Here is a 26,907-nt window from a genome sequence, read left to right as displayed (position 1 = left end):
AACCACTTCCATTTAGTGCTGAAGAAACACTCTTCAGTCTGAGGTCCAAAAAATGACGCTGCAAAGGAACAATAAAGCAGAGCACCCTGATAAAGTGGCTCTGAAAGAAGAGGAGGATGTTTAGATGTGAAGAGGAAATGGCTTGCTTTGCAAGACAGCAGCTCTCGGAAGCCAAGGGAAAGGAATCCTCATTTCAGTGAGGCAAAATTCATTAGTGTATTTTACTTATCTTTAATTAAAAGCAGGCTATTGGCAACAACAGTGAGATCAACTCCTTCCCCTCAAGCATCCTTTCCAGCACTAAGCTTGACCAGGTCATTTTCAAACACTAACACCCGTCTGGTTTCATGGTCTGTCCTTACACCAGAAATGAGGCAGGAAAGGACTGAATTAGTCATTTGTCTTTGCAAGCCGCTTCAGATCCTGGGGTCTCATGCGCCCTGTGTTTGATGAGCGTAGCTAGTCCCTCTCACAGGCATTTGTTTACTCCACAGAAATGCTAAAAGCAGCTTGCTCAGTTGGCAGCTGAGTCAGGAACAGCAAAAGCCTGAACGGAGGTTAATTGCCAGGGCAGCGCGCCGACGGATCTCGCTTCTCGCTGGGATCAAGTGATGCAAGGGCTTATTTCATTCTGGATCCTGTGAGTTAAAGATTCCAGGACAATGAAGTAGTTGTTGATTATCTTGCACGGGCACATACACCACAAGTTCTGCAACTGCAGTTGCCAAGGGGGAGGCACATCCCCTGCAGGCAGGTGGTGTCACCAGCATCGTTCCTAACGCTGGCCGGGGAGTGCCAACAGCAGCACCCCATCAGAAGATCTCCAGACCAGACTATGTTCAGTTACTTTGCATAAAGTTATGAAGCTGTAATGCTGGAGAGAAACCTTAGAAGAGATCAGACATGCTGCGTTCATAGGACAGACTGGTATTAAGAAAAAGCTACTGACCTGGTAAGAGGGACACAGCACTGATAGGACAGTCACATTAACCTGATGGGAAGGGAAAAACTTATGCAAAATCAACAGCCTTTCTTCTTAACTTCTGTCCTTCCTTGGAAATAATTTCTTCCATGCCCCAGCTTAACCTTTACTGACATTTCTGCTGAAGGCAGAGAGGCGGCTAGTGAAAGTTTATGCCACGTGCTGGAATACTTGGGTCCAGCCCGAACAAAGTGCTCCAAATCCAGCTCCAGAGACTCACAAAAGGGCTCCTGTTGAACAGAAACCACAGCCGCCCATTCATCCTCGAGCCAATGAAGGACTTCAAAATATGAGGCAGCTGCCAGGGAAAGAAGGTACGAAGGAAGGGATGAAGCAAGGGCAACAGCACTTGCTCAGAAGATGTGAGGAACACCTTGAAGGAGACATTTCAGAGCATGTAACACAGGTGTGTACTGAAAGCCGCAGACGGAAGAACGAACATAGGCAGGCAAGAGCAATCTCACTCCTTTTTATCACAGGTGCACAAGGCAGGAACACAGAGAGTTCCGCAGGGATTCAAGGTATCCTTTGGGGGTTTCAACTTAAAAGGTGCCTCACGATGGCTAGCAGAGAGGCCAGAACAACCACTGGCCATCTCGGGAAGGTGTACCTTTGTGGGATAGGTTACTGACATGATTCAGCTGATGTGCTCATCACTTTTCTCATGTCAAAAAGATGAACATGACTCATTTTTCAAGGGTGTAGTGAATTTGGAGAAGGGGAAAATAATATTTAAGTGCTAGAAAAACAGAGATACCCCAGTTCTATCCATCTGCTGCACTTCAAGGGATTTGAAAGCATTCTCCTCAAGTTACACCTTTTAACTCAGAAAGAGAGTCATCCTTAAGACAGGCTCTTCTGTCCAACTCCCTTAGCTCATTTTACATCGAAGCACAGACATCTGACTGGTCCTGACTTCTTCAGCCAACGCCTGCTGCAGGTTTCACTGACGGGAGGAACTTCCAACACCTAATGGGAATGGGAACCCCTTTCTGGGTACAGACGGTCTGCTTCCCAGGGAGGATTCAATTAAGAGCTTCCCTGCCAGCAGCCTGATGATTCCAGATACAAAGCACTTCCCTAAACTCATAACACTAAGCTGCAACCGCCCTGCCTCGATCAAATTTCTTTCCCTATATATCATCAGCAGGATTTGTTTCATGCCCCTGGATTAGGAGAATGAAGCTGTTATTGCAGCTGCTTTTTGCTCAAGCTCCCCAACCTTAAAACTAGCAAGGGCATATGCTAGTCTCTAATTTTCATATAGAAAAGGCTCCCCATGCTACATGATGCCAAAATTTGTCAAGTGAGGAGCATGCAAATCTTCCTCCTGTGGCATAGAAGGCCAGAGAAGGAATCTGGCCTTTAGGGTGCTATTTTAGAGGTGCAAAAATACCTTCAACTGCAGTAAAACTGAAATAAAGGCTCATTTACACAGATGTGTACAATAGGCTCCTGTATTAGTCTCATCAAGCTCAGTCATTTTGGACAGAGTTTATCCTCCAAAAGCTACCTGAACTTGTGCTCTTTTGTACCCCCTCCCTATTCCCCTTTTAAGAAAGGGCAATAAAACACTGTTCTAGTTGCTTAGAGATCACTAACATGACTCTGCACAGAAGCTTCTAAATACATCATGACAACAGAAATGCAGTCTTGGACCTGAGACATAGGAAAGGGGTCTGTCCTCCAGGCATGATAAAACCAAGTGAGGGCATGTAGGCTGTGGTCCTACACTATCATTCATCTCACGGCAAACCAAGAGGTTTCTGTCCCTTCCAACCTTTGTTTGCAATAGCCATGTGTCCCCATAGATTCCCTATAGCGATACCCATCCCACCATTTCTGCAGTCATACTCTGGCTCTCTGAAAAGATATTTTCTTTAAATCTCTCTGCAGCATGTTTTGTCTTTTATCATTGGCTCATTTCAGATGTCTGGTTTAGAGCACCGTCATACATCTGGTTGAACCAGTATAACCATAAAGAAAACCTCTAGCAGGAGGTAAGGCAAAGTAGGGACTTCAATGATGTCCCTGCTCATTACAGGAGGGTTAGACTAGATGACTTTTAAAGGTCCCTTCCAACCCAAACTATTCTATGATTCAAGCTGGGCTCCCTATGGAAGCAGCACAGCAGAACCTTAACAAATATCAGTTTTTAACAACTATCAGAAGGAACCAAGTCAGTCCTACCTGCAGATGGTTACTGCTGACAGCACTTGTGGATGACTCTCCTGAGAAGCAAGACAGACATCAAAACTCAGAAGTATTTTCTGCATTCATCCTCCACCAGGTCTCTCTGAACACAACAGGAGTTGAACAGTCTCCTCCCGGTCAGTCCACACACGGTTTGGCACTCTTGGCCTATTTACAAGTCCTGTTCAAGGTCTGAATGCCCTGACTTCATGCATGCGATTGCACGTAGTTTCCTTACCAAAGGGGATGGGAAAGCATTTGGCTCAAACAGCTTCTGATACTCTGCCCAAAACATTAGGCCAACTTTTCCTAGTGCTCCAGCATGTGACAGCGAAGTGCTGTAACATACACAAAAGGCAACCAAAGCCAGGCGGATAATACCACATTCATCTAGTCACTGGATACAAGACAACTTGCAGCAAGAGGAACAAAGGCGGCTATCACATATGAAAGGCACCATTAAAAACAGCATGCCTGAAATCCAGCTTTTCTACTGCCCTTAAAGTCCTTCTCAAGAGCCTGCAAGAATCAAAGTCCTTCTCTTCTGACCAAAGGCTCCTCCAGAACTCATCAAGTAACAACTAGAAGCACAGCTTCTCAGCTCAAGGTCCAAGCAGCAATTCAAAGCCATGCTTCAGCCTGGTCCTTGTCTTGGGATTGAGCTGCTGCCTTTGATGCTCCAGGACCCTTCTGATCCAGAGGCGGAAAAATTGTCCAACACCCCAATTAAGGCTTCAGTCCCTCACTCAGCCCTTGTTTAACTTTTTGCCAAAACAACTCTGCTACTCCTTAAATGCATCTTCTCCCCCTCCCATCAGGATATACATCGCATTTCATACTTAGCTACGTCTGCTTCCACATGCCCTTCTGGCATCTGACCCCAACTACTGCAGAAGCCAGAAACATTTCCTATTGTTCCCAGTGAAATAAAGCAGATCTCAAAGCTGATCCACCCTTCCAGAGCAGTTATGCAACTCACGTGCAGAAAGAAGCAACCTGTAATGCTGTGACAGAAAGCAAGCACAAACAACACAAAACAGAAAAATCGTGCTAAAGACAAAAGAGAAAAATAGTCAGCGCCTCATTTCTTACTGGGGTTGAGAAGCCTGAAGTCCCCAAGAGGACAAGCAGCAGGTGAAAGATGACATGGGGCCCTGTCAAAGCTCAGCTGCTCCTGCAGTGAGAGCTGCCAGCTGGGGACACTGCCACACGTGCAGTTGTGCCACAGGGATCACACCGAGATGTTTTGGAAAACAGCTGGTACCCTCTGGAGAAGGGGGGCAAACAATCGTGTCCCTTTCTCCAGGTCCACCACAAAGAGCAATGGGAGATGGCTCTGACAAGCTTAAGAAATACAAGAGATGAGAAATACATTGGCCGGGCCCCTTCCCCCCAGGAGCAGCTCTTCACCTCCACCAGATCGAAGCCTCCACTGCATTAGTCATAGTGCTAATTGCATTTAAAAGAGCAGACAAGCCCTGGAAGATGAGAAAACTCTACTGCAGCCTTGGATTTCTCCCATTACAACAGTGGAAAAAGCCCTAGTTTGTTACAAACACAGTAACACTTTCCAGAGACTGCAAACCCTGAAGTCACAGATATTATCTTTCTAGCTGTTACATTAAAAGACAGGACTCTCTGCTCTGGATCGTTAATAGGCTAAAGATGCTTCCTGCAACCTCTCCATGAAATGGGGCTTAGACGGTCTGCAGTACTGACGTCCTCAGGCGTTCAGGGGAAGAGATTTGCACAAGAACAAGCAGATGCATTACTTTGAGATTTTATTTTAATCCGACACATAATTATGACACACCTTCACTCGTATTAATCAAGCCTAGACACGGTAGCCAGAGAAAGGAGCAAAGCAGTCAGGAATAGCTTGCACTTGAATAACCAGCAATAGCTGCACACTGAAAAGATAGCCTGAAAGCTTCTGGTTCAATGGCTGTCGCCCAAGGACTATTCCTGGCGGAGACCACAAAGCACCAACCTGAAAAGCATCCTAACTTTGCCTCCGGCAGCAAGTGGCTTTGGCAAATGCTGGTGGGAAAACAATGACCTCTTGTGCCACCCTATACAAGCTAGGAGTGCAGCAGGACTCAAGGCATGAAAGCTATCATGCTGGAAGAAGGAACAAAAAAAAAAAAGCTGCAGGTCTTACAGGGCAGTCAATGAGGCATCACATGAAGTCCTCATTATCCTCTGTTCATCCTCAAAGTGAGATGGTTTCCAGGTTTAGAGTCCAAACTAAATCCTTCTAAATTCCTGCTCAGGACTTTTGAATAAAGCAAGAGATGTTTTTCCTCTAAACAGATCTTTTGTTATTGTTGTTGAAGGAAAGCCAAAAAGCCCAGCAATAGCCAAACACAAGAGACAAGGTGTTCCCAGATCCTTTGTAAAGCACAAAAGTCCCTCTGGGAGAAGAGGGACTAGTTCGATACTTAACCTGGCTATATAGTGGATTTTCAGTCAGTTCTAGAAAGGGACTTGCTCTACACATTTGTTTTCCTCCTTTGTTAGTTTACATCTCGAATTAGCTTTAATACACAGCGGGATGTTGATTTTAAGACCAGGATAGCAGGGCCAATCATCTGCTGATATAAACATGCAACGCCAGCAGGTCTTCAAATTCAGCTGGATGGAGAATACGGCTCATTTAAATGCTTGCACTGGTTCATCTCACTTGTAACAACATGGCACAGCCTTCCATCCCTCTGCATTTACTTGACTGTGCACAAGATCTGCTTATTTTCTAAGGTAACAGAGTAGGTCCTCGCAATCTCTTAGTTCTCAAAATAGCAGAGTTGCCCTTCCTCCACGTACATTTTACACAGGAATGTTTAGATCTCCCCTTTATAAAAGTGAAGATTACCAGGAAACAAAACAATTGCCATCCAGACCCCAGCTGCCCCACCCAACAAAGTTTAATTGTTCCAGTTACTCTCTGCCCTCTATATTTTCCTTAAATGCATCTAAGCAAACAGCTCTGCTTTTTGGATGGTCACTTACCTTTTGTTTTCCTATCCACGGCAACTGGCTTTTTAGTTTCTGCTGTAAGCAACAGCTCGTAAGGGTGTTCCTCTTCCTCAGCTCCACTTCCCCTGCTCTTCCCTCGTGCAACAGAGGCCTAATGAAAAAGAGCATAATGCAGTGCTCCACAAAGCAATGCTATTTATCCCAGCAATAAGGCACAAGGCCTCTTTATGCCATGGTTTAAGCAAGGAATTGGCAGAGGCAACACCTTCACCATGGAGTATGATCCAAACCGTAATATTCCCTTCCCCCCTGCCTCAAAAAGCCCACCCAAACCCCTTTTATTTTCCAGTATTTAAGGTTGCTGACAGCTTTCTAGCACTGACCAACTGATTCACTGCGCAAGGTCTGCACACAGCCTGGAGGGGGGAAAAGAGCTGAGACCGTTATTCCTGTTCATCCCAACTCAGACTTACTGTTGCTATTGGAATTTGCATCGTCATTCACTATTTAGTTGCTGGCCCTATTAGGACATGGCTAAAAAAAAAAAAAAAGCCCAAATCCCTGCCACCTTCTCAGAAGCCTCAGATCTAGCATTTTTAACCTCAGGATGCACAGCTTATTTAGGACTAAAGAGCCCTCAGGCAACACTGTATAAACTCAGTTTAACCTCAGGATGTGCAGCAGCGATTGTGCTCATTTAAATCCCAAAAAGCCTCTGATTAGAGCTTGTTTGTAATATTGGCAGACCCTCCAGCAAGCTGCTCTGGAAAGCCACCATCCATGTGCAGGGATGGGGTCTCGATGCAGGATCCAAATGAGTCTTGCTGCAGACTTGCACATGTTGGTCTACCTCAACGCCAAGGATGACAGGCATTCAACACCCTTAAGAGAGCCACCTGTGCCATCCCAGTGCTAATGGGGCTAAACTGGGCTTCAAGGCACCCTGCCTGCTTGGTCAGCTGCCTTTCAGCACCATCTCCTGGCCAGACCCTGGCTGGTCGATGCAACCCTATCCCAGGAGCCATGTGTGCCTACTGCAACCCAGCCAACCGCGTTGGGGTCAAACCCAACCCAGAAAACAAGTGATCCCTACCTGCTGCCAAGACAGGGAAGAACAGGTCTGAACAAAACATCCCCCCGAGGAGGGCGCTCATACTGCTCACAGACTCCTGGAACTGCTGCTGTCTAGACAGCAGACTAAGCACCACCTCGAATTTCTTCCCCAAACTGAAAGCATCAGAGTTGCTTCAAGGGCAAATAGGTACCTACCCGACTGCAATCTAGCCAGGACCTCTGGAAGCTTAGGGAGTCTTGGAAAGACACCCAGGAGTCAGCAGCACAGACAGGACTCCTACATCCGTGTACTGTTTCTGCATAAGCCCAGCTGGCTTTTAAATCAACTTTCTCAATGGGAGGAAATGGGCCATGTCCAGCAAAGAAAGTATTTATTCTACCTGCTTCAAGCATGAGCTGTCAGGCAGACCTGCTCCTTTTCAGGTGAAGGAGCTCATAATGAACAAATTAAGGAAAAAAAACCTCTGACCAGATGGTGGCACAAAAACATCAGACCATAACAGTAGGTAACAGGCTTTCGCCAGAGATCTTGGAAAAATACCGCGCAGCAGCAGCCTGTCATAACAGTTGTATCCTAGACATCAAGCCAGGCTTTAGTATACTCCTAAGACTCCTGCAGATGACGATTATTGCGCTGTCCTCTTTCAAATGCACTGAACGCATTCAAAGGCAGTAGCTCCCCAGCAGCACACAATTCCTAGCTTTTGCTTTGTAAACTTTTGGGCATGCATTTATAGGCCTGGTTACACTTTATGTTCCCTGTCTCTCATCCTTCCAAGCTTTAAATAGAGTTTCAGGTTCAAGTTCACTCAAAATGAAGACCACTGTTTCCTGGAGAACCATGCTTGCTCTGTAGGCTCTGCAACCAGGAGTAACAAAATCAAACAAAACTTTCTTCCAATTCATCTTTCATTTATTTATACATGTTGGTTAGCATGTATAAATATTCACTATTAGCAAAGCCCAAAAATAAGATGTTGTTATTAATGAGCATGCTCTTTAAAGCGTGCTTAATCCACAGCATCCTCCCTCACCAGAACTGCAGACCGAACTGCGGAACAACCATGGCGCCTCGTCTTTTATCTGCACTTCCTTTTCGGAGATGAGTAGCAAACAAATGAAATTGAAGTTCAATTTGACAACGCAAGACTCTTAGTCAGCTACAAACCCAGAAGGTTTCTGCAGATAGTGAAAGAAGGGAGTCAAGCACCTCGAAACAATCAGTGCTTTTGCCTGTTTGTACTAATGTTTTTCCATGATGAAAGTTAAGTTTCTTGTTTATGCACATCTGTTTTGACTGATAGCCCCATCTTGGCAATGGAATAAAAAGACTACTTTTGAAACTAGAGTCTGGCCCAACCCCAGGATATTCAATGACTAACTGTCCTGGCTCTAATATGAGAGGAGGTCTGGAGGATGGCAGATCAGGATGCTGCTCCGAGACATTTACAGCATTCCCTAAGTGTATTCCTGTTCACGCGTGCCCAACCCAGAGAGAACATGTACTGAGATGATAAATAATGGGCAAGAGTCAGAAAAGCAGAGCACCCCAGAAGTAGCAAGCAAAGAAAAAGAATCGGGCCCAAAACTGCCTTAATACATCTAGAAGGTCATTTCCAGGTAGAACCACACACTGCCTGTAAGTTATATCGATGAAATCAGTTGCAAATCAAGATCTCCCCAGTGAATCACTTGGTGTACAAGTCTATTTGCCAGCAAGATTTCCTTTAATGGATCATGTTTCCAAAGCCATTAATGGCAGGACAACACAGCAGGTGTTTTATAATTAAATATGGCAAGATAACTCAGTAGGAGCAGTCAACACGTTTCCCTCCCTCATGGTTATCATCCTCATAAAGTTCTGCTTTCCAATTACACCGTGACCTGCTACGCAACTCTCCTCTGCCCAGAGCCAGCCATGGGACTGGTTATCACACACAGCAAAGCCATTTTAACAGCAGCAGAGAGATCAGTCCACAATTTCACATTTCAATTTTACTGTTTATGCACTCTTTGGAGCTCTACTCTCTCTATAAAGTCAGTTCTATTAAAGCAAATAATGTTTACTCATGTCTCATGTAGATTTGACATACTGCAGAAAACAGATCACATTTATGCCTTGTAGGAACTTCAGCAGATCAACACATTCAAAGCAAAGCGTCTGGTGAACTGGAGTCTGTTCCGACAGCTAGAGGCAGCACACACTCCACTTGGTTTACATACAACCTACTGCATGTGGAAAAGCAAGGCAATCCACAAGATTTGTTTTTGCTTTGAAGATTTTCCTGTGTGTCAGCAGAAGTTGCCAAGACAGATTTGTGGTTTCACACACCCCCATAGATGGGTCTCCTGGAGAGCCCTCACATCTGAGGTTCACAGGCAGGTGAATAAAAATGAGCAATAGGAAGCCCAGGAGCAACAATGCAGAATAGGAGAGCTTTAGTTTCATCAAAAAAGCAGCTCGCATGCATTGACCTCTGCAGAAGACAGCTTTAACACATGCTGGGCCAGATTCTCAGCTGAATTCAAGCCCCCGATCCCTGTTCACGTCAGTGGGACCCAAAAGCCCACGCATCTCCTCCACAGCTGGAAGCTCAGAGGAAGCAGGAGGCAACAGCCCTCTGGGTTTCAGTCTCAAGTGAAGATGCATTTGGTGGGATCAGTACAAGTGGGCAACAGTCCACATCGCAACGTGATTCAGAAAAATCTCTTCCTAAGGGAATTCTCAGCCAAGAATAGGAAAGTAAGGCTGAAGGTCAACACAGAGGTGCCCTGGAAGAACTGCACAACGGAAGTTCCCATGGCAAGTGACAGCAGCAATCCTGGAGTGAAAGAGTACTTCATATTCACAACCTGACTTCCAAGGGACCTAATCTCATAGTTGGCTCCTCCCAAATTATTAAACCCGATCTTTAAACCACACTGCTATAAAACACCCCCGATGAAGTCCCACATACCTCACAGGAAGCACCATGGCCTATCTTCTTCTCCACATGCTGCTCCTCCTCTTCATCAGGCGGTGGCTTGGCAGGCGGGGGTGGACGTTCTCTCTGTGGTTTAGAAAACCACTGTCAACTGCGTTGTGTTAAAGCATGTCCCCTTCTGCCTCCACCAACACTACGTCCACACTGCTGTGAATGCAGCATGGTAAGGACCTCCTCAAACTAATCTGGCTGGAGGAGAAGTTCAGTCCTAACAGCACAGAGCTTGGCAATGGTTGCTGCCTTTCCTCCTCCTCTCCAGCAGGAACCTATTCGGGCAGAGGACCCTTTCTGCAGATTCCCGGTACTGCAGTCCTGTGGATGGACTGCTACTGATAACACAGACCACCCACGCCTGCTCCACAGCGGTAACACTGCACAAGGCCAGCTCAGATGCACGTGAGCACCAACTATGCTTTCAGGAGAATAAAACTGCTCAGGTGGAAGGTGCTGTGTACACAGGTTTATTCCTTTATTACCTAAACCAGTTCATTCAGACCCAGACTGGTAATCTCAATGGCAAAGCATTTCACAGTGAAGGTCAGCAATGAACTCACATTAATGGGTAGAAAGGGAAGACACATCGCTTGTGTCTTAATGAAACAGTAACATAAGTGATTCCAGAGGCACCTTTTATAGTGCAAAACCCTAGAGATCAAGAGACAATGCTGCACTGCATTCCTCAAATACCCCAAGACTGCCTGCGGGCAGGAAGAGCTGCGCTGCCCTGCCTCGATGCAGAGCTGAACACAGCTCTAAGGCAACTCCTGCCCTGCAACAGCCCCATCTAATGGCAAAGGGAAAGACAGCAGAGGTGAACCCTTCACTCAAAAAAAACAAAAAAACCCCAACCCAAAACCCAAACCAAAACAAAAAAACCCACCACACTCAAGCAAGTTTTGGGAGAAACTCCAGCAAGCTGCTGGAGCACATCCCTCTTTCTTCTTCCTTTTCACTGCAGTTCAGCCTCTCATCTTTTCTTATTTGTGATAGAGCTAAGCTTATTTCACAGACACTATCAATACAGGAGTGTATGTAGATTGATATAAGCCACCAAGATCTAGTTAATAACAGGATAGTGCATCTTGTACTGCATACCTTAAAAAAGAGATCTGGCTGAAATGTCAGCCTTCTAAAGCTTTTGTCTCCTTTCTACTACATTTGCTAATAGTACAGGAAAAAGGATGAAGCTCTTTGCAGAGAGAGAAAGCACAGTTACAGTACCACCAGCAGTTTAATTGTTCATTGCTGCTTTGCCTTTTGTCCAAAAATACATCCATGGAGCAGGCTTTGTAAAACCGACCAGAAAACAAACCCTGAAGCTGACACAGCATGCTGCAAGGCCAGCATCCCATCTGCCCCATAGCAGCACTGTCACCGATTGCTAAGGGGGCAGCAGATGCAACTAACAGAAGGTGAGGAAGACTTCTTTGGAGACAGTTCCAGGAGCTTTGCATTGCTTTGAAAAGCCTTGAGTACCCTCTACAGATCTCTGCAAGTAATACACCAAAAAAATGTTTCCGCTGCCAACTAGTTTCCCACAAGATATTCTTAAAGATAATTTTTTGAGCGCCTTCTCTTGGGCAAAGCAGAGAACAAGAGAGATGAGAAAAATGCTCCACACAGAGTTACCAAAGCTTTCTTCTAGACAATAAGTTAGCCCTTCAGCTAACTGCGATGTCCTGACAACCAAAACACAGGCACCAGTATTCAACTGCCAGAAAAAACAGAAGGATACAACACTAGGTGAAAATCAGGCATGTAGAACTGGTTACCTGTGGGCAACGCCACAGAGGTTATGTGAACAGGCCAGTGAAAAAGGAGAGGAACCTGTCTGCTCTAATCAATGTCAGGGATGGGTTTAAAGATTTCCTCAAGTTGGGGGACTGGCAGCCTGCTGCAAAATCATGAAAATGGAGGTAAGTTACCTATCCTTCTAAGGCAAGCAGAGATGAACACACATAGCTACATACAGGCCTGACTCCTGCTGCTTTGAGACCAGTTGATTCCACTTCCTTATTCACAGACTCTCGATCTGAAGATCTCCCACTGGCAAGGCTGTCCAGGGAGTGGCAGGACGTTGCGTTATATAAAGCTTCATATGGACTCTCCTCTTCTGGGTTCACATCAAAATCTATGATCAGTTCTGTCACTGCTTTCTCCACATCACCTGTGGGAGGGAGAGAGACATAAGTACATCACTCAGATTCTGCTCTTGGAAAGTCAGCGCTTGCAGGAAGAAGAGTGCTAGTGGCTGCTGTGTTGCATGGAAGCCTACCCTGAGATATCCGGCACACAGGATCAGTGGCTGGAACAAGCGGTGCTTGAACAGTCTTCTCCGCAGCTTTGGCACTTCTCTTCCCAATTGTGTAATCTGCAATGAGGTGGGGCACCAGGGTCAGTTTATGTCAATCTAGTTTTACGTTCACTTCAGCATATGGTACTTCCTCCCTTGTGGATGGAAGGCCAACTGTCAGCTTATTAAGTCTCCAAAAAATAACCAAAGCACATTATTAAATCTTGCAGCTCAGATCCCAAAATAGAAGCAGGCGGCCTCTTTAATCACATGCACAAGGTTAAGGATGGTTCTTTGAACTTTTACAGAGTCTTTAATCAGAAAGCTGCAAAGCTCCTGTGCGGACACAACGTCATGGAGCAGATTACTTTGTGTTGCAGACACAAGCTACATCACTAAACAGAGATGTAGTCTGGTCTTCTGGAGTCACAAGACAGAGAAACCAATTCTAGCTGTGGTCCCCTAACCACAGGCAAAGACAGAAACACTAAGCTTACATCAATAAAGTCAGACAGGAACATTTCATGCAGCTACCTTGCTCACAGGAGCAAACTGACAGCATTTACCTGCAAGAACTTCAGTTTTAAAGCCCATCTTTGTCTTCAATTTCAGAATAGAGATAATACCTACCAGCCTCACAGGCAAAGCTTAATTAAAAGTCTGCAAAGTGCTTTGAACCTGTAAAGCTCTCAAATGCTAAGCATGAATAATGCACACCAGTTCCATATGCTTCTGATCTTTCTCCCCACAGCTGAGAGGAAATTGAGACAGCATAATTACAAGGTATGAATTTAGCTAAGATGCCACATTTCATTCCCTAACTTGGACAGACACAATGGGCCAAGCTTCTTTATAAACCACAAGTAATCAAAGCCTTTTCTGTAAATCTCATCTGCAAAATCCATGCCCAAGCTTCACAATGAAGTGAGGAGTAGGATGTAAGATCTGTGGATGACTATTTGCCTATGCAGACACATAAAGGATAGCTAATCCAAAACCATTTCTAAAGCTATTACTTTGCATTCTGCAAGCAGATTTAGGCTATCCTTAATTTTAATTAACTTCTAAAGTGAGTTAAACAAAGCTCAATTAAGCCCATTTGAAATGTAAAAGTCATGCCACACTCCTTAAGCAAAGGAGCTAATCCCCCTAAATGCTCTGCCAGAAGCTCCCCTACAAACATTTGGTCTGGAGACAGTTCACCCAAGCATTTAAGCATCATTCCTTCCAACACCTGTAAGATTCGCAATGAGGGACCTGACCTGAAGCTGCTTTGTTTTCAGCACTTTCCAGGACTAGAGAACAAAACCCTGTACTTGCACTGGCACAATTAGCACCCCAAACCTTTCCCTCCCGCCCACACAGAGCCACACTACTTACCTTCAATAAGAGCTGCTATGTGTTGGCTTTTCTGAGAAGGAAGTTCCCTCACAATATCCAGAGCTGTCAGGCCTCTGTTATCCTTTATGTTCACATCAATACCTATGGCAATAGGTGTAGAGAAGGCAAAAGCAAGAATATTTTCTAACTATGTGCAAATTCATATCTTTCATCAAGTCAGATCTTACATTTGTGATCATCGCTGGGGGGGAGCTAAAAAATGCTCTAGAGGCAGACCTAAAGCCAAACACCAAAACATAACCTCTCCTGTAACTCTCTCCAAGAACTTTTGATAGCTGGTTGGAGAAACATGCTGCCACTATAAAGGTGCTTCCTCAAGTTCTGGGTGAAGGGATCACCATGTTATTGCTTCAAAAGAGGATCATTCTCTCACCTGCAGCCAGCAATATTTGTACCACATCTGTCTTGCCAAACAAAGCAGCTTCGTGCAAAGCACTGCCTTTTTCAGTCTGCAAATTAAATGGAAAAATAGCATGAAGCTAGACAGTGGGGAATGGTGAAGGAGGCATGTTTTAGAAGGTTACAGAAGCAATAAATATATGGCATCATATACAAAGTCTAGGCAACAGTAACTACAACTGAGGATAGACTATCAATATTATTACAATGCTGAGAATGGAAAATGGGGATGGTCTCTTCAGAGAGACATGCGGGCCCAGGTTAGAGACCAAGAAAGGACTTTCTACAGCTTAGCAAGAGGTCATGTTCTGAAAAGGAAAGACAAGACCACCACATACAAGCTATTGCTGTGAAAACAGCATAGTCACAAGTGGCTTGATAGGAAGAGACAGTTTGCCTCCATTGCTATCAAGAGCTCACAGTATTGCAGGGCAGAACAGCTTAGGTGAAAGGGGGTTTTTTTTTCTCCCTTGCTATGTGTCTGGGGCTCTTTGTCCAACTAACAAGCAGGCGCAAAGCATGCACAGCACCAGAATCCCTCTGAGCAGCTTCTCAGAGCAACCAAGAGCTGAACAAACAGCCCAGAGAAAAACAAAGCTATCACTCATCTTTCATAAACAATCCCTCTGGGAGGAGAGTTAGGTGGAGCTCTCCGTTATCATGACTGCAGGGGTTCTCCATCCCCCAGCAATCAGACCAGCCCTTCACACACAGACACACTAGATACCTGGTAGTTGCTATCCATGCCAGCATCCAGGAGGACATGGACTACAGTTTTGTGACCATTCCTAGCTGCCAAGTGCAGGGGAGTGTGTTTCTTAGTGTTGCAGCTTAAAAGATTGGGGTGAGCGTTCAAGAGCATCTTCACGACTTCCAGCCTCCCATAGAGTGCGGCCAGGTCCAGCGGAGTCTCAAACTTGTTATTGCGCATGGTGGGGTCGGTCAGCTCCTCCAGAAGGACCTTCACCACCTCTGTGTGGCCGTACTGCGCGGCACAGTGCAGCGCCGTCTCGTTGTCGTTGTTCTGCAGGGTCACAAACGCCAGCGTGTCAGAACCGGGGAGGACACAGCCACTCCATGCCTCGCTCAAACCGTTGAAGTTTAAATGCAAAAACAAGACAAAAAAGCAGTCGGGAAGCAGAGAGCCCACTTTGAAACAGAGCCTGGAGCAATGTTTTCACCATCTCACTAGCCATTTACCAGGCACAGACATCCCCTCATGAACTCATCAACCGACCCACCCAGTAAAAGCTTCAGAAACATTCAGAACAATAAGCTTTACTCAGATATGGGAAATCTGCTCTACAGGAAATAGGTGCTATATATGGAATAGCTTGCTTTCAAAACACTAAGGTCAAAATCAAGGGACCATGCTAAGGTTTAAGGGGTTGTCGAGCTGTATCTGGATTCCCATTAATTCTGCTAGCACTTGGGGAAGGCAGTCTTACTTGTTCGCAGCATCCCACACTTTGAGGTGCCACAAAAATAAAAGGCTGCAATATATGATACGCAAACTGCAGCATTAATTCTATCTGCTGTGGCTTAATTGTCATCATTTCAGATTTAAACTTCAATTGTTTCAAATCCTACTTATCCTGATTATAACAACCATTCCACCTTTGCAATTCTGAAGCTTGCAAGCTGGCTGTTTAGAGAAAGGGTGCATTAAGTTACATGCAGTTTGTGAATTAGAAAGCAGTGCAATTAGATCATTCCACTAACAAGCCAAGGTCTCAGGTCAACTGAAGGAAGAGATGTCCAAGCAACAAGAGAACACCGCCCCAGTGAAAGCCAGATCCAATTAATGAATGCAGCATCTGTCAGGTTAAAAATCAGCAATGTAAAGCACTGAAAGACAAGCAACCTAACACATTTCACTTGCAGGTGCAAAATAGGAACTTCGCCAGATTTAGGAGAGCCTTTTCTCAAATCAAATTCAGCTCAAGTTTCTGGTTTTACTACTGTGTGTTATACGCAGAGGGATTTTGGTTTAAGGACTTCAAAAACAAATACTTATCTAACAATTTGACCCATAAAAACTTTAATACAAACTGTTACACACTTCAACTTTAGCTGAAAGAATCGTGGTTGAATGCATCATTTTAAGAACAGTTCCCATTAAAAATACTCAGAGAACATACTTGTCTCAATAGAGCTAGAAGTACTACTTTAGAAACTGAATTTGATCAAAATACCTTCCTTTTTGCTTTGAGAACACATGCACTTTTTTGGATACCAGCTTGTAGGAGCAATCAGTATTTTGCACCGTTTCACAACCACACTGCAGAACTTGCTCTGTTGTACAAGTACTTTAATCTTATTAACGTGTTAAGTCATTCTGAGGATTACAGGAGTCATGCATGCAAACTCCCATTTGTTTTTATCCGGTATTTGCATCTTTTTCAGCCATATGAAAAGCATAAGGGAAGCAAGTTGTTCTGGAGAGGCTCTCTGCAGCTGCAAATTGTATAAAAGCAAAGACTAAGGAGGCAGGAAGCAGTGACAGCCACATGCAGAAGTGAGGTATTTAAGAAGGTAAGGAAAGCATGGCATCACTGTCAGCACAGAAGTTCAAAGCCAGACAATAGGCTCTATACTTGGAGTGGCAGAGGCAGCCATGGTGAAGCAAGGCACATACAAGTGGACAGAAGTTACTGTAGAATAAAGAAGTCTGCACATAAAATATACATATGGAGTGAGAAGTGGAGAAAATAGAGAACTACAGAGATCACACTTATCAATCAGCTTAAGCTGCTGGTCTCAAGGCATTTAAAAGGTTGGCAAATCCCATTATTATTTGACAAGGAAGGGAACCCAGGTATCAGCGAGCCCATGACGCAGCTGGACCAAGGCCCTCAGCCTGCCCCAGAGCAATGAGGGAGGCTCGCTAGCAATTTTTGCGGAAAGAGTAGATAACCCCAGTCCCCCTAGAGCAGCAGGTATCTTCTGCCAAAGAGCCATGAGGGGTATGCACTGCTCATGCCACGCTAGCCCTGGCTACCAGGGATTTCCACTGCTAGGACTGTCCCCCTCTCAATCCCTCCCTGGCATAGAGACCGTATATTTCAAGGGTGCTTTAAAGCACACAGCAACTCCAAACACCTGCCTGATGGCTCAGAAATGGGAACACAACATCCTTTAATAACATAATTGTTGGAGACTTTCCCCCATCTTCATTGCAATTTAGTCCAATTTTCCTTAAGCAGGTCAGGGCTCTGACACTCGGGGTGAAATCCCCAGACTTTCCTTCTGCAACAGAGATCACCAGGTGGTAAACTCCCCTGAATCTTTACAGCAAGTCTTTCCCCATCACAGACTGCGTACTGGAAGCTGCCACGATTGCATAAGTCTTTATTGCCTCCATTTTGGGAGAGTTTTGAGCAGCCAGAAATACTAGAGCCATTCCAGGCAAGGGAGCTTGCCTCCCTTCCCTGCATCGCCTCTCCAAGCACAAACCAGAGTGGAGCCTGAACAATGAGCAGAGTGCTCAGGCATACATATTTATTGGAGATGGAAAAAGAAAATTCCTTTCCAGCAGCCAGAAGGCATATGGGTTCAAATTTCAAAACTTCTTAGAAAAATAGAACACTCAACAGGGCCCAGGGGCTGCATTCTTGCAGGAATCCTAGCATCCCCCCCAGTTCACAGCTGGGAGTGAGAAGCTGGGCTCATATGATGCCTGCCTACAGACCACAAAATGGGAACACAAGCAGAAATGCCTCTGCTTTAACATGGGCTGCATCAAAGTTTTCAAGCCCTGGTAACTAGATACCACAGCCCTTATGCTCCTCATCAGATGCTAAAATGGAGAAGCTACAGCTCCTTAAAGTTTATCTGCCTGCACGCCTGTTCCTAACACACCATAAGAGGGCTTTGACTGAAGAAAGGGAGACTTGGTTTAAATAAGGGAAAGTTTCTAACCTGCACAGATTTGAATGGTTGAATAAACTGTCAAGGGAGGCTACAGAGCTGTCCCTCTCCGAGGTTTTTGAGAAGCTGCTAGACAAACACTGGTCAGGAATGGTTTAGGTAGACCTGATCCTGCCTCAGGGCTGGGGAAAGAGGCTACTTGACCCTTTGGTTCCATCCAACCTATTTTTAAGATTCCTTTGTAGGACTTTTGTCAGTGTGCTAATGGAGCCTTGCCCTATTAAAAACCTGCTATTTTGCTGCTCCAGTGACACATCTGATCCTAACGCACAGAACAAGGATGTCCCGCTGGCATGCACTCTACAAAGTTTCAGTTAAAGGCAGGCCGAAATGAAAGAGGAAAAAAAACATTAAGCAAAATCCAAACTTCACCAGGAGGTGACAGCCAAGGCACATCACAATCTCAGGCACAAAGCAGGCCAGAAGAGCTGGCTGGAGCTGCCCAGAGAGTTGCACCATCTCCTTCCCTCCTTTTGCAGCACACGATTTTCATCAGTATCCCACACGGCACTGCCAGGAGCAGAGTAAGGATGAACAGGCCTCCTTCATTCCTACAGGTGCCCAACAATGCCAAACACATTTCAGAAAAAAAGTTATCCCCATATGTCCAACAAGCTTTCGGGAGCTCGGCGGGTGGGTTCATTGCCCGGTTTCATTTGCAGACTCCAGATGGTAGGCTTCCACTTTTCTCAGCAGCCCATTTAGATTTATAGCACTTTAAACCCAATCTGCATGATTCATTTGCTTCCAATTAAAAAAGACAAAGGTAGTTTGTGCAGTGCACAATCCTGAGCTATGTTACAGCTTTTTCTACTTCAGCTCTGCTCAACTGGTTGGTTGCTTCATACAAAGTAAAGAACCAAATTCAAGATAGCAGGAGTTACTGAAGCAAAGTTGCTGCTCCATCTCTTAACTTTGCTGCTATCATTTGCTTTTCAGAAGTCTGTCAGGCCTGTAGCAGACATACTGCAGGAACCTTGTAGTGAACAAAAGATGTTGAAAAGGAAGGGGCATAAAAAGAAGCTGTTAACTATTTCTTTAACTTTTAGGGAGAGCAAAAAGCTTCTGGCTTTCTTCTCTTCCTCCACAGGATATTAAATGTAGTCCTTATATAAATGCTTTCCCACCCTTCCGAATATGCCAAAATGTTTGGAAAGATGAAACATCTCACTTCAATCATTTCTGTATGACATCCCATCCTGCATGGGAGCCGAGAAGCTGGAAAGCACCAACTAAGCAAGGACTCCTACACTTTGCACCTGGACTTTTTGTGGTTCTCCCACCTGCAGCCAGGCTATTGAGAAAACATCAAGGTTTGCATGACAGGTATGATTCCACATGCTCTTTGTCAAACCTGGTCAGAAACTGGTGGAAAGCTGGTCAGAACTTGTGATGAACCTAACAGACTGTGTATAAATCTCATCTCTCTCCTTAAAACCAAGGCAAAGATTTCAAAAACACTAGCCTTGCTCTCAGGAGCACTACAGCCATCTTGAAAACTGAACTGAGATTTTAAAATAAAGCGCTTGTCAAAAAATATAAAATCCAAATTAGAATACCTTGTAAACAAAAACCCCCAAGAAAGTGACCTCACTGTATATTTCATCTATTCCTTCTTCATTCAACATTTTAATGCTGGCATGCATAAGATTTTAGTTTGCTATTGACAATGTTTTAGAAAGACCGTTTCAGGCAACAGAACTGCTCGACTATGATGTTTCCACAGAATACATTTGTTGTTGTAAAATTCCCATCTGGATTTTTGTAAAAATCACCAATACGGATGAGTTTCATCTAAATATATTTGTGCTTAAAGAGGTATGCACTAGAGTATTTCCTGAAATAGAAGTCTGCAAAAACAAACATAATTCCCAGCGGTTAGCAAGCTCAGGAACTTTGAATGTGTGTTTTTAAGGTACTGCAGATCAAGCAGAGTGGAAGTTTTAACTAAACTTTGAGACACAGAAATCTGCCATGGATGGCTGGATCCAAAATAATTGGCTGGAAGCAACCGTGGCATGGTGGCTTACAGCAGAAGTATCTCATGATAAATCAGCAGACTATTATGCCATCACTGGCCTGCAGCTCCACTATAAATTAAAATGAAAAATGGTGTCTGAGAAAACACCACCAGGAACTTTCTTATCTGCTTCCTCAATTGCTCAGCCTCAGTGCATCGCAAGTGCTGAAGTCATGCCTTTTTGTAGCTCAACAACTAAAAGTAAGAGAGAAGCAAAATAGGCAAGAAAACAGGAACAGAAGACTAGGGCTGAAAGGTCAGACGACACAACAGACTTAACATCCAAAAAGAGAGAACTGATGCAATAAGCAGGACACGAAGGACTTGAGAAGGGAGGCATGAACATTACTGCCTTCCCTTCTCCCCACCACCACCAAAAGAATTAACTGTCCATTCAAATGACAAATACAGCATTATGCATTTTGTAGGAGAAAAGGCGTGAAAATTCACTCCAAACAGCCTACAGAGAAAATGCATCCACGTTTAAGCAGGAAACAAAAAATCCTTCTCTTTGCATTTATCAGCAACATTAGCATATGAAACAAAACCTAAAGCATTTTAATTGAAGTAACATTACCTTTTGGAAGTCATCCAGCCAAATCAAGCAAACTGACCATCACCGTGAGTCCTACAAGGCTAAGCAATGAAGGAGCCCCCAGGAAAGTAAGGAAAAGCTTCCCTTAAATTATGTTTCTATAACTGCTTTGAAGAAAGAAACCCACAGTAAATAAATGGTTGCATTTTAATTTTCCCCAAGCAGCTGCAAACTGAACAGGTATTATTGCAACTGGATGACATTGCACCTGGAAGCACGCGAGTGCAGCTTGGAGTAATGATGCAGTGAAATGCTGACAGCAAAGTACACACCTTGGCATTGATATATGGGTCAAAGGGGCCGTACTTTTTGAGTTCTTTGATCTCAAGAGCATTCTACAAAAAGGAAGAGGAAAAAGAAAAAAAATGTGATAATGAAATGGGTGAGATATAGCAACAAAGCAATGAGTGACTCCCAAGGGGTGGAAATGACAGAACACAGCATCTTGTTCCAGTCAAAGCTATTAACAGCAGAAGCCATTCCAGCTGCCGATTCCTGTAACTTGAACCACTGTGCATTTCATTTACAAGACTCCAAACACAAGCAGCACAGGCTATTTGGCTGACTTTTCTCATTTAAAAAGGCTCCTACTAAACAGACATTAATGAAACCTTACCTGGAAGGATTACACTAAGCTTTTAATCTTTTGCAAAGGTTTCCCCTATACCTGTCCTACTCGGAGCAGAACAGTTTACACTCAGGGCCCTCAGTCAATTCTTATCAGATTGATTGTAAACAGCTAACCACAGTTCTCAAATCTATTTAAACAGACTGAATGCCTGCAGCTGTGCCTGAAGACATTAACCACAGCCTCAAACTGGAAAACTATCAATAAAGACATTAAAACACACACTCAGTTATTTCTGCTCAATTGAGGAGTGGTAGTGAATAGCATTACCACCATATATCTCATTTCATGATGCTTTGGAAGCAACCATTTAGCCTTGGAGCAGCCTGATGCATGAAGTTAGCCATCTGATACAGAGGAATAGAAAACTTAAGCGTGACACTGTGGTCCCCACAAAGTATGGCTGGAAGCAGGATTAGGACTCCTAAACCTGATTCCAAAGGGAGTTTGCTCCCCAGCTTCTGAAAAGTATGCACCGCAGATCAAACTTAAACAGCAGAAACTCACAGTTCTCAGCTGCTCATCTTGACTTTTGACAGATTTCGCTAAGCTTGAGCCATGAGTATCTGACCTACTTGTGAATTAACTTCAAGGAATATACATTTTTAGCCTTGTGGTACTAAGGCAGACAAACATATTCTGGTGTACTCCTCTCCTCCTCGATGAAAACCTGAGTGGTTCAGGAGTTGATTCACAGGCACATTAGATATTCCAGCCTTAGGGACAAGAAATCAAGGGCTATTGTAGCTATAACCATCTGATTTGGATCTGTTACTGCATGTCTGCCCAAGCACTCAGCCATAAGTGGTTCAAAGTAACACTGCTCAGCTGGCCTCACTCAGTAAACCAGTTCCCTTATCCAAAACTCTTAGACGAAAGAAATATTTGGGTCTTCCAGCAGTAGCATTTCAGAAGTTTGCTGGAATTGTAAGATACCTGCTGACCTCCACAGAGAAGTTACATGGGAGCCAGCTCTCCAAAGCGGAGACAGCAGCCGCCGTACAGAATAGCTGTCTTGTACAAATCAACCCCTCTGCATTACCAAAAACTATCAGCTTGATAAAGAGAAGAAATCCACCAGAAATTTTTCTTGCCTGATTGAGAAAATAATTCTTTAAGATTAAGCTAGGGATTTATCTGGGGGCAAGTAGGGTTAAAGTTATCTTACAACTTACAAATTAGTTAACTGGAGCAAGTGCTAGAGACAAGCCAGGAGAGTAGCTAAGAGAGCATGGCCAAACAAAGACTAAACAAAGCTGCTTTGATTAGTTCCCAAAGAAGGGAGCCAATATATCCTGTGACAGAACTAGAAACCTTCAACTATCCAGCAACTGAAAGGAAAAACTATGGGTTAGTTTTAGAAGCCCAGTGTGAAAGCAGGAGACCACTTCCTAGATGTGGAGTGATTCTCATTATCTCTGTATAAACATATATATCTTACTCATTCAACCACTAACTCAGAATACTGGAGGTATTTGCTTTAGGCAGTGCCCTTCTTATCCCATTAGCAAATAGGACTTTATAACAATTACTACTAGTTTGGGAAGGGTCAGGAGTCAGCTGAATTAATCTCCCTCCATCCAAGGGAAGCAATTCAACGATATTTTAGAGAAAAATATGCAGACCTGCTCATTCACTTTAGTATGCGAAGGTCCCTGGTGGATGAGGAGCTTCACGATGTCTGCATCCCCTTTCCAAGCTGCCAGGTGAAGAGGGTAACAGCCTTTACAGTCTGCTACATTGGTTAGTGCATCGTTCCTCAGCAGAACTTCCACAACATCCCTGCAAGAAAAGGAAACCTCAGTCCATAAGATATTCAGTCCTTGTTTCACAGCTTACATTCTGCAGTAAGTATTTTACAAAAAGTTAATCTGAACAGGAGTATTTCAGAGATCCTCTTGAAATGTGATTTTAAAGCATTCCTAGTAAATGTTGCCCAAGGAAAAAAAAAAAAACCAAAAAAACAAAAAACCCAAACTGCTGAGATGAGCTCAGGAAAGATCTATGTTACCTTCACACTAATGGAGCTGAATAGGGACTGAAGTCATCCACAAGCCACTCTGGTGAAAAGTGAATTGCACCAGCACAATGAACATGAATAAAGACTTTAACACTATTCAATTTCTCAATGTCTTAAGTAGCAATGAACAATACAAGATTTACCATGCTGAAGACTGCAGTTACTTAAAAATGTAATATGCACAAAAGCAAATTTTAAGTGGTGCAGGCACAGCAACACATTGGACACCAGACAGACTGCAGAGGACTGTTACTGGAGAAGCCACCTTTAATATGTTGTTATATCTTATCCAAATTGTTTATAAATAAAAGGGTGGTTGAAAACCTCAATGTTTCGCCAAATTTTTAAAGAGATGTATGATCATACTGTGCAGCGGCCAATGCCTCTATAGCTTCACTGCACTGATGTTCTTCACTTCTTGTCCTGAAGATGGTGTAGTGCTGCACCATCGCCACATTTTCAGTGGAAACAGCATTAGACTGGTGAATGAATTACACAGAAACTGTAGCTTGTAAAGCACATACTACATCCCCTATGATCAAAGGCATTATAAGATGACTCACTTATGACCATTCAAAGCAGCATGGTGCAGTGGAGTGTATCCAGTACTGTCAACGCAGTTCACATTTGGCCCTCTCCAGATGCTGCAAGACAGAAAACGTACAGGGAACACTTAGGCATACACCAAAGAGACGGACAGCTGGCAAGGACAAATTTCAGCAGAGTTCTCACACCAAGCTGGTTATCTGGAAGCAAACCAGTGGCTGGATAGCTGTGGTTAAGAGCAGTAATACAGAGAACAGACCACACAGCACTGTGTCGAGCAGAAGGGTTAGTGTCACAAAGCACACAGCCGGTACAGGGATTCACTACTTGGTGCTTTATCAGACCATCCTGGTTTTAAATCAGAGCTCCCACGTTCTCCTGCTACTAGACATCTTTCAGCCATACATGTGCTTGCCAAAAAACATCTTCAGAGGAACATGTGTCTATTAAAGTTAACCACAAGAGACAGTAAACCATCAACCCATTGCTAATTCACACCCTTCTGAAGAATTTTGATGGCTCTGGGAAACCCTTTTCCCTCCATGGCAAGAGTCACTAGGGGTGTAAGTCAAAGACTGTGGGATAGAGAGCCTGCTCTTGGTCACCAGTGTGATTCCATGCTGACTTCTTACTGTCCAAAAATCATTTCCATCTGACAGCTGTTGGCAGTCTCTACGAAAGAGTAGGTGGTCTCCAAGCACTTCTGAGAATATTAACTTCCCTCCCTTGTTCAAAAGTCGAACACCAAGGACTTAAGGATTAACCCTGTAGAGGATTAATCTTCCCTCTAGCCCTGGCAAGGTGTCCTATTTAAAAGAGTAGAGAAACACAAGTGTAAGAAGCTGGCACTGCTCTTGAGCTTGCTGTTAAAGGAGTTTGGTTTCTGTTGCCACCTGTCAGAAGTGCTACCACCCTCTCCCAGAAAGGGCATGTGAACTTGAATCAGTACATTCTTATAAGCAAATTGAAATGGTTCACCTTTCCTGAAGACGGCCCTCTCTGTTACAACCCATCATTCCTTGTATGCTGGCTTGCTTTAAACTTAATACTTTCAAGAATTATACAGGATTTATTATAAGCCTAGACAATCATGCTTTTGCTAATACAGTACATTTTCCTGCATTGTTTTCTTTAACTAGGGGTAGAACTTAACAGCACTCTCTAATCCCCAATTTAATTGGTTTAAAATAAAGTCAACTGTTGCTCTTTATGAAGTAGGCCTTTCCTGATCATTTCATTTCCTCCCCAGCATGTAATCACTACAACTCACCGTATGATACAGAGGCAGCCCAAGTAGTAACTAGGTTTTCTAAAATAACAGTCATTACTAGAGGGCTCCTAGCCAGCAAAAACTCTATACCACGGTGTGTAAAAGCAGCAGGAAAGGCACCAAACCAACAGGAATCTCATGCAGACCAAGCGGAAACTCAGAAGTAAACTAAGCAGCATGCTTACTCTCAAGCAGGTTTCAGGTGGGATTCAGGAGCACACTCTGAAATGGAAAGTCTCTCCCCTCCAAGCGACTCCTGATCTGGCAGAGCATTATAAAAGGCTTTGCAGTCCTGAGACAGACACAGCTGCCTCTCCTGTAGTGGAGCTCAAGGGGAAACTTTATCCAAGAGGACAGGGAAGTGAGCCACAAAATCCAATTTGCAAAGCATCAGAAGGCTTATCCAGAGGCATTCCCGCACACCACCACACACCACCCTGCGCTTCAGAAGCAAACAGCAAACCAATACATACATGCAATGCATTTCAAGTGCTACTAACGTAGTTTGCAGGATGATGCCTTAAACTACGTCCAGAAGATATGCGAGACACCAAAACCCAACAAGATTGAGTCCAGGAGGTGCCCTACCCCATCCAGCTGCAACAGTCCTGAGGTATGAAGGGGACCTGAGTAATTCTCAGGCTCTGATTTATTTTTGGCAGTGGGCTCATGCAGTGTGGTTGCCCAAATAATTTATTGCTGGATTTAAAGTGGCAATTAATGGTTAAAACTAGTGCCAGAAAGACTTGCGTGTAGTCTGGAGCGGTTATAAATACTGCACCTGTGCATCCCCTTGCACAGGCTGCTAACCGGACCAAAGCCAGAGAGTTCAGTGGTTTTACATATTAACCAGAGCTGTGTTTTGATGCTGAGGTCAAAAAACTACAGGGTGTACATACGAAAACCCAGCAGCATTTAATACTAATATTTCTTTCAGCTCAAGTTATGACGTAAGGAAAACCAAGGTTAGTGGTGTAATGGGCATAAACCAAGTCACTTGCTCAAAGGGATACGTGCAGGCAGCAGCAAGAGTGAGGACTGGAGCCCAGGATATCCCTCCCCATCAAAGCATGGTCTCTCTGTGAGAAAACACACTTCCATAAACTTTCTTAGAAATTTTCTGCTTAATGCTTTAGAGTAAAATGCAAAGTTCACTCAAGGGACTCAGAGGAGGAGAAAAGTTGGAGTACAGGACGGAGCCGGTTCAACAGCAGGCGCTGGCTATTGCAGAAATCAACTGCCAGGATTTTAAGATATTTTAAAAAAATTAAAAAAAAAAAATCTGCTGTGTCCTTTCTTCCCCCTTGCCCTTTTATTCTTGCAAATAAAGAAAGCTTTTATCAAAGAAAGGTCAAATCACCCAGAGTTCAGACTGAAAGGATCCAAGAAGAGAACTATTTATATTTAGATGCGAGGATTGCAGTGAAGTATATCAATCTCTTCCCTCCTTTTCCTCTCCAGCTCTGCTAGGAAGGCCACACAGTTCTCCCGAGTTAACAGAAACCAAATCTTTCGTCCCATTTTTATGTATGCAACACACAGCATTAAAGTGACAGACTAAGATAAGATCCCAAGCTTCTCATGTTAGATCTAAAC

General features: G+C 44.1%; 1 protein-coding gene across 10 annotated transcripts in view; it reads right to left on the bottom strand.

Annotated features, from left to right (window-relative positions):
- The window catches only part of ANKS1A (ankyrin repeat and sterile alpha motif domain containing 1A), a 110,707-nt gene that overhangs the window by 57,946 nt on the left and 25,854 nt on the right, over positions 1-26,907 (bottom strand). For 7 of the 10 annotated variants that reach the window (XR_011322238.1, XM_069770908.1, XM_069770904.1 and 4 more), the window contains 10 exons: positions 24,059-24,139; positions 23,101-23,257; positions 21,120-21,182; positions 15,030-15,326; positions 14,277-14,352; positions 13,883-13,984; positions 12,485-12,580; positions 12,180-12,376; positions 10,183-10,275; positions 6,185-6,302 (listed from right to left, as the gene is read on the bottom strand). Coding sequence is in view for 9 of the 10 variants with exons in the window: in XM_069770908.1 (XP_069627009.1) it covers positions 6,185-6,302; positions 10,183-10,275; positions 12,180-12,376; positions 12,485-12,580; positions 13,883-13,984; positions 14,277-14,352; positions 15,030-15,326; positions 21,120-21,182; positions 23,101-23,257; positions 24,059-24,139 (1,280 nt within the window). In the remaining variant the exon portion in view is untranslated. The remainder of the gene's footprint in view (positions 1-6,184; positions 6,303-10,182; positions 10,276-12,179; positions 12,377-12,484; positions 12,581-13,882; positions 13,985-14,276; positions 14,353-15,029; positions 15,327-21,119; positions 21,183-23,100; positions 23,258-24,058; positions 24,140-26,907) is intronic. The other 3 variants (XM_069770909.1, XM_069770911.1, XM_069770902.1) reach the window with 1 other exon arrangement.

The sequence above is a fragment of the Haliaeetus albicilla genome, chromosome 26 (genome assembly GCF_947461875.1).
Source record: "Haliaeetus albicilla chromosome 26, bHalAlb1.1, whole genome shotgun sequence".
In the NCBI taxonomy this organism is placed as follows: domain Eukaryota; kingdom Metazoa; phylum Chordata; class Aves; order Accipitriformes; family Accipitridae; genus Haliaeetus; species Haliaeetus albicilla.
Note: the sequence above shows the minus strand (reverse complement) of the source record. Positions and strands in the feature narration are given on the sequence as shown.